Here is an 8,107-nt window from a genome sequence, read left to right as displayed (position 1 = left end):
AGGGAGCTGCTGAGGAGACCTCGGCCTCCCTGCGTGGTCGTGGCAGTGTTGATGCGTGGGAGAACGTGCAATGGTGCCAAAACAGCGCTTCACAGGGACCTTTCCTGGAGCAGCCAGACCTGGGTTTCGTGCAAGACTATTTCTGAGCTCCTGGAGTACACAGACCGGTGAAGAGGCAAAGGTACCCACGGGCTGCAGGGGAGAAGCCGAGTGGCTGCTGTGAGCGCTGTGCCGGCTCGCCCTGCAGCGGCCCCGGCTGCCGGTCCCTGGCCGGGCACGGCCGGGCTGTGCGGGGCCGCTGCCGCGGGAGCGGCGCCCGGGGTGACCCGGGTTTGCGCTGCTGCCCCGAGCGCTGCCGGACGCAGCTGCTGCGGGTTTTGTCCCGGGCTGTGTTCACCGTGTCACGCGTGACTGTGCGGGACAGTTGCTGTGCGCGTTTTCTTACCGTGGGTGTCAACGCGTGCGCATTTGCCTTTTGGTACAAGACAACACAAGGGGAAGGGCCGGCTTGGCGCATTTTCTGTATGTTCATCCATTTTATACCGTGACTTGTACGCTAAAGGTGCCCTGTGAACTGTGGTGACGCAGACGAGGGTCAGAGCCAGTGCAGACTTTACAGCGCTCTGCGGGTACCAGGAAGAGATACAGCTGCTTTTAAGGGAACAGACTTTGTCTCGCAAGCGGAAATAAAACCCAAATAACAAATAAAGAACGGATTTTTTAAAAATCCCATAGTGTGCGCTGTGGGGCTGAGCTTCCCGTTCTCCTCCACCGCGGGCAGGACGGGGCAGCGGCCGGGCCGGCGGCGGGTCCCACCTCGGCGGACAGAAACCTCCGCAGCCGCCCCTCTCCTCGCAGCGAGACGCCGGGCGGTGCTGGGCCGGGCGGAGGCCGCTCCCTCCTCCCGGCAGCCCCGGGGCCGCTCCCGGCATGCAGCGCGGAGCTGCGGCCGCCAGGGCCGTTTCCGCCGCCGCTGGTGCGCCCGGTGCTGTCCCGGTCAGGAGCGCTTCCGGCCGGATCTGGCGGGGCGGGCCGCGCTTCCGGCAGGGGAAGGGGACGCGGCGCCATGGCCGCCCGGCTGCTCCTGCGGGCGCCGCGTTGGCTGCTGCCCGCGACCGGGACCGGGTTCGGGCTCGGGCGGGCGGGGGTCATCACCGCGCCGCCCCGACAGAAGAAGCGGTGGCTCCGCGCGTACCTGGAGCAGCAGCGGCTGCAGGAGCCGCCGCGGCGGCGGTGAGGAGCGGCCCGGCGGCGGGGGAGGGCGGCGGGCGGTGCCGCGGGCTGAGGAGCGGGGAGACCGGAGCGTTCCGGCTCGGCTCGGCTCGGCACGGCGCGGCGCGCGCTGTTCTGGGCTCGCGGGTCCCCGGCGGGGCGCGGGAATGAGCCCCGTCTGGCAGCAGCGCCGGTGAACAGCGGGTCTGGCGTTCAGAACCAGCTCCGTTTTTCAGTTCTTCCGGCCATGCGGAGGGCGCGGTGCTGGCCGTGCAGGTCACCCCCTGGTCTCTTTCTGAGTTTGTGTTATTTTCCGTGTCTGCAGCTCAGAGAAGCCCAACTGGGATTACCATGCAGAGATACAGGCTTTTGGCCACCGGCTACAGGAAAGTTTCTCTTTGGATCTTCTCAAGACTGCGTTTGTTAATCGCTGTTACATTGAAAGCGAAGAGGCCAGACGCCGGGAGCTTGGGCTGGACAAAGAAACGGTTGCTCTTAATCTACAAGACAACAGTAAACTCGCTGAGCAAGGGATGTCATTTTCGCATTCTTACCTGACGCAGTGTTTTGAAGGAGCCTACCCGGATTTACCTGCAAAAGGGATAGAAGCACTTGTTGATTTTCTTACCAGTCAGGAACTTGTTTCTTATGTGGCTCAAAACCTGTCTATACAGGACCTGACACTTTGCAAAGAGTTTCCCGTCCCACCAGATGTGTTACAGAGGACGTTCTTTGCTGTAATAGGAGCCTTGCTCAATAGCAGCGGGCCTGAGAAAACAGGGATCTTTGTCAGGGTAAGTTGTTACTCATGACGTATTTTTGCATTGACAACAATAAGTTCTAGGGGTCTCAGTTGGAAGTTACAGAAAAAAAGGCAAAAATTAAATATTGTCTTGTACCAGAGAGGTTGGCAGAAGTTCGGCAGTACCCGTCAAAATACAATTTAGCAATGGAATCAGTTAGTTGGGTGGGGTTTTTTGTTTGTTTTGGTGTTCAGTTGGTTGGTTGTGTGTTTTTTGTTCTTTTTTTTTCCATTGGGAAGCACAGAATGGGTAGATAAAATCCTATACTTCTGGTTTTTAATGGTGATACTTTAACATTTGCTGACACTTGCTAAGGGAAAATATTATATTCCTTGCACTATACTAAGTATCAAATAATTACCTTATTCCACTTAAGGTCAGCTGTACCTTCAGTTTTTAAGAGTACTTTATAGAAAATAAGGGCTAATTTCCTCGATTTTGCGTGTAGGAATGAAAGCACCTAAACATATTTCATGCAAAAATGTTCAGTTGAAATGCAGCATAACAAAGTAGTCTTATTGTCTTTCAGTCATCCCTTTTCACTCATTTCTAGTTTTGCAATAGAGAAATACTTGCTAAAATCTCATTTTGGGTACATAACTGTTGAAAGGTAAGAAGCAAGTAGCAGTTAATGGGCAAGAGGGTGATCCAAACGGGTGCAAGTCCTGTGGGTCTGCACGTTCCCTTCGGCCTGCGTGCAGAACCCTGCTGCTGTACTCCAGCGCCTGGCTCAGATTTTGGACAGGCAGCGCTGAGTTGCTCCCCTGTGCTCGGGCGCTGTTCTGTCCTCTCGGTGCAGCAGTGGCTGACGCTGCCCAAGTGGCGCCTCCTGGCAGGGGGCAGTTCGGCGCCGGAGCTGCCCCGCGTCGCTGCGCCGGTTCACTGTGCTGAGTGGCGGTGAAGCGTTTAGGCCGTTTCATCGTTAATTTCCGCAATTTACTGTCAACTGTGTGTTAATGCCTCCTCATACTGTGCATTTATTAGGAGGCACCAGAAGCTCTGTTCACTTTCTCATTAATTGCGACTTCTAAATATTTTTTGTTTAGGATTTCTTTATCCCCCAGCTGATTGGAAAAGACCTGTTTGAGATCTGGGAAGTTGTAAATCCTATGGGCTTACTAGTGGAAGAACTGACCAAGAGGAATATCTCATCTCCAGAACCAAGAATTACCAGACAGCTGGGAGTCAGCACAGTTCTGCCATTGTACTTTGTCGGGTTGTACTGGTTAGTACAATATTAATTTAAAGTGAAATGAGTTTAAGCTGAGGGAGGAGGGAAGATGATCTTTTACTATTCTACTTGTGCTCTTTGGTCAAGTTATTACGGAAAAGACACCTTGCAGTGACTTCCATATAAAATCAGCTGTTTAGCATTGGCAATAGCTTGCTGTAATGATGCCTGAAAAGACTGACTAAAGGGCTTCAAAGTCTAAATTGGGCATGTGAGAGTCTGGGTGTATGTTCTGGGTGACCCGGCATAGGAACTTTGTGAACAGCATCACTGGATGGCTTTGAAGGGACCACCAGTGTATCAAGGTTTAGGGACGGGTAGAGACACAGACATCAAGGGAGGTGGGATTGAAGAGAGAATTAGTTTATATTCCAGAGAAGCATTTTAGTTTTGAAGTTATGGGCACTGTAACCTGGCAAGAGGAGTGTCTGTATGCAGGCGAGACTTTGTCCCTGCTCTGCTTGTGTCAGGCATTGTCAGTGCCTGTCCTGGTCTCTGGCCCGGGGGTAACTTTGCTCCTCTGGAGGCGAACAGGACCTCCTTCCACCAAAACCCACATCACTGATGCTTTGCTAAATGAGCTGCAAATAAACATCTGGGAAGATTGCCTTAACTTGTTCTGGATTATCATGCTTTGGTTTATGTGCCTTTTAAGATTTATTATCTTATATAAAAGGAAGGAACCTTGATTATTTTTTCTTCTGGAATCCATGGTTTCTCTTCATGAACTGTTCCTGTTCAGTGCCCATAGATGCTGATTAACCAGAGCTGAGTACATACTTCATAACAGAGATTTCTCTGTGAATCCTTTTGAAGAAGTTTTAAAATGCTTTCTTACCAGGGGGAGAAAAGACAGAAGGTTTTCACTTCTTTGTTTAAGCTAAACAGAGTAACAAATTTGCATATTTTTAATAGGGCTAACAAATTGAACGCTGTGAAGAATCAGTGATATGTTAGAAATCTAAATGAGCAGAGCAGTGTTCTTCCAGGAAATGGTTCGAGTTTCCATTGTTGAACATAAAGTCACTTGTCTTTGCAGGAAACACTGATGGAAATGTTTACACTTGTGTGTATATAGAAATTACCTTCAGTATTCACAGACATTGGAGAAAGAAAAAAAATAATCCAGCAGCCCTTATTGATGATATGCAGTGATGCTCAGGATTTCTGATGAAAATGTTTTGTTTTTTTCCCAAGTGATAAGAAGATTCTAGCGGAAGGTCCTGGTGAAACGCTGCTCGCTGCAGAGGAGGAAGCCGCCCGCGTGGCGCTGCGGAAGCTCTATGGGTATACGGAGAACAGGAGACCTTGGGAGTACTCAAAACCCAAAGAGGGCCTGGCAGCTGAGAAGGCTATCAGCAGTAACTAGATAATAAAAGACATTTCGGGTTTCTCCTAAGGATTAATGGCCTCCATACTGAAGATAGATGTATTTAGGAAAGCAAAATTCAGTTTGGTTTTCTGATCTTAAGTGCTTGAAATTTTAAAATCAAATATGGTATTAAAATAAAGCCTTTTCCTTTTGCACAATGTTTAATATTTGCTCATTTTCCTAATCATAACAAAAGTACACATTTTCTGAATTCTTGTCTTTTGGTTGAGGAGTTTTTCCATACAACACACAAGACTGTTTTTAATGATGTTTAATAGTGAGTGACAAAGTCTCAGCGTGTAGTTAAAGGTTTCCTAAGGGCTTCCTTGGGGATTGTTTTGAGGGTATTGTTAATGAGTTAAATTACGTGTGCAACATCGGTCCTTGGATTGCATCTGGATTCATTTGTCCTTGACCTTGTAAAAACGTAAAGGTGATGTCAATTATATTGATGCTGTTTGCGGTCCAATCTTAAAAAAAAGTGCAAATGGCACTTTTGAGGTCTCGCTTCTTGCATGCAGATTTTAATTCCCATGCACATTGGTTTCTGTTGTTGGAGCACACTCTGAAACAGGGTGTATTTTTAATTTTAAAAATTATAAAAAGGAAAATAAGGGTCATGAAGGCCTGAACTATCCAAGGCCGTTGTTTGATGCTAAGCTACGGCCTTATAACCCTACCCCAACCCTAATGACCCTAACCATAACAACCCTAACTGTAGAAACCCTGACCCTAACTCTAAAAATGCTAACCCTATCCCTAAAAACCTTAACCTTAAACCTTACCCTATCCCTAAGCATAACCCTATCCCAAATCCTAACCTTAACCCTAAAAACCTTAACATGTAGCCCCTAGGCCCTACCTGTAAACCCGAAACCCTAACCCTAAAAACCCTAACCCTAGACCCTAACCCTGTACAGCCTTATGTGACTAAATAATTGGGTTCAGTGAAATCAGTGTTTATTTTGTTTGCAGTGTCTGTGGCTGTTCTAATGTGACTCCAAGTAAATGAGAAGTCACTCAGGAGTAACTCGGGTACCTGCACGATTTCCTGTTAAATGTCAGAGAAGCTCAGCATGTGCACCAGAACGCAGAGGTGCGAGGGCTGGGACTCTTTCAGAGTTGTTGCCTTGAAAATTGAGTGAGTCTGTTACAAGCTGGGACTGAGACCTCAAAGGAAGGAAAGGAAAAGCTGAACGTAGGACAGTGGCTGTAAAAGTGTCTCCTGCTTTGTCCTGTTGTGAGCACCGCTTTTAATAAGGCAACAGGTAAATGTGTCTTCCCTGTGCACAAAACAGCGAAATCTTCCCTCTCGTTCGAGCATGGGAGGTTACATGTGTGAGAGCTCAAATGTAAAAAGGAGAGTAGAAAGGTCAGACTAGCATAAAATATTATAAAATTCCAGCTAGTTAATCTGTTATATAAGCAAAACCAATAAGGTCACTGTATTCCAGGGGAATAACAGCAAAAGCTGAAAAGAAGATAGAAATTACTCATGCTATTTTTAGTTTCCACATGAGGTATTTCTCTTACCTTTACCTACTTTAAAAGGACAATAGCAAAGGTGGGTTTTTTACATCCAAAGTGTGATTTACCTACTGTTTTTTATATACATAGTTACCTATTTTGAGAGAGAAATAAGCAGTTTGGTGGCAGTTTACCTTAAAATAAGATCGCTTACTATGGCGCTGCAGTTTGGAATACGGGCTTAAGTCCTAGGAGATGTAGATACTGAATAGTGTGCTGGGGAAAAAAATGAGCAATGCAAGATGAATCAATTTATTTTGTAGTACATGTATGGAATACCTGGAGTTCAAATGGAAAGACAGTTTAGAAACACGGAAAGGACTGGGTTTTGTAGAGGTGTGAGTGAAAAAGTAGTTTTTATAAGAAAATATGTCCTATTTTCAAGCTCCCAAATGTCAGGCATTTTATATGGTATCGGTGCTTTAATTTCTGGCTCTCTGACATATATTCAAGGTTTTACCATTGTAGTAGTGGGATCATTTACACACTTCAGGATAATAACTTCCCCCCTAAACCAGTAGCTGTAAACAATGTCTAAGGGGCATTAAAGATTGGTTAGATTTACAGAAATCAGTATCTACAAAGTCTGGTGAAAATGGCAGCTTTTCTTTTACTGGAAACATTCACGAAATTCCACGGTAGTTCTGTTGTCTGAAAAGTTCTTTGTAAGCTGGTCCTGCCCCAGGTGCTGGGTACAGGTGCATTTACAACTCCCAGTGGTTGTTCCTTTCTTACCTTACATTTTATTTACCTTTCAGAGAAGGCCACAGGTCCAGCAGCATGTCAATAATTGACTGACAGACAGGAATCAGGACAATTTATTCTTGCAACACATTGAACAGCTCATTGATTATCATGATTATGATATTTGTAAACTTACTTAACAGTAGAGCAGTTCTTTAGCATGTATGGAATTTTGGAATAGGTTAACATCTCAAGAATCAACTTTGATTACGTTCTTCTGTATGCTACCTTTTAACCTTACCTGACACAGGTATTTCTGTTACTGTATTTGTGTTTATCCTTCCTTTAACTCATTCAAACCTTACCTCAAAATCCAGATTTTTTTTTTAAGTGAAAATTATAATTGGCAAACCAGAACACAAATAACAATATTTCTGCACTAGCTTAAGATATGTGTGTACTAACAGCTACATTTTGACAAAAGTACAGTAGTATATGCTAACCCTTTTTTAGATTTCTTTCTTGGTCTTTGTGCTAATTCTCATAAGTATGCTAACATGCTTGGACAGATATAAGCCAAATTATGAAATAAATGATTGACTAGTAGTTAATGTATTAAAAGCAATGGCAGTTTTGCTATTGATTTTCATCTAGACTTCATTTTCCTCCAAATATTAAATAAACTCTATATGAATAGTCTTGGATTGCTATGTCATCTAGATCCTTTGTCTTTTTTTTGAAAGTGTTTAAAAAGTGATCTTATTTTGAAAAAGGTAAGAGAAGTTCTACTGTATTGATCCCAGCTAAGTGGAGATAAACTTTCATGGGCTTTCCTGCACTTTTATTAAGTTACTTCTGTTCTCGGTGTGTGCCTTTGCTCCTGTGTCTTGAGCTGTTTAGTAATATGACTGAACGCTCGCTGTTATGTCCTTCCTTTCAACTGTGGCTTCTTCTGGTTACAATAACCAGATGTTTTGGTGTAATTTTCTCTTAGAAAAAAGTCCAGGAATAATTCGTGTGTTAATTGTTTCTGTCACTTAAAGGCAGGAAATTAAAATACAATCACTTTACAGTTATCTCCATGTTTAATCAGTTTGAACTTGTCAGTGAGAAGTTAGAGCTTTTATTGAAATTTCTTATACCAAGCTCTTGTTTTTTTATGATAAATCAAAAATTTAAATAAGGTGCTCTGGTGTTATGTTGCTATAAAAAGCCATGAAGAATTCAAAACATCAAAAGCTATGTTTTCATTCTGTTTTGCAGGACGGGGAGAGGGAT

General features: G+C 45.1%; 1 protein-coding gene across 1 annotated transcript; it reads left to right on the top strand.

Annotated features, from left to right (window-relative positions):
* Window positions 1-1,018: 1,018 nt before the first annotated feature.
* MRPL44 (mitochondrial ribosomal protein L44) lies at window positions 1,019-4,776 on the top strand. Its single transcript, XM_082055143.1, has 4 exons — window positions 1,019-1,233; window positions 1,538-2,006; window positions 3,062-3,240; window positions 4,444-4,776. The coding sequence occupies exons 1-4, from the start codon at window positions 1,067-1,069 to the stop codon at window positions 4,613-4,615; spliced, it is 987 nt and encodes a 328-aa protein (XP_081911269.1). The 5' UTR covers window positions 1,019-1,066; the 3' UTR covers window positions 4,616-4,776.
* The last annotated feature ends 3,331 nt before the right edge of the window (window positions 4,777-8,107 follow it).

This window comes from Streptopelia decaocto (assembly GCF_964273445.1).
Source record: "Streptopelia decaocto genome assembly, chromosome: 6".
Taxonomy (NCBI): Eukaryota; Metazoa; Chordata; class Aves; order Columbiformes; family Columbidae; genus Streptopelia; species Streptopelia decaocto.
This window is presented reverse-complemented; position numbering and strand designations above follow the sequence as displayed.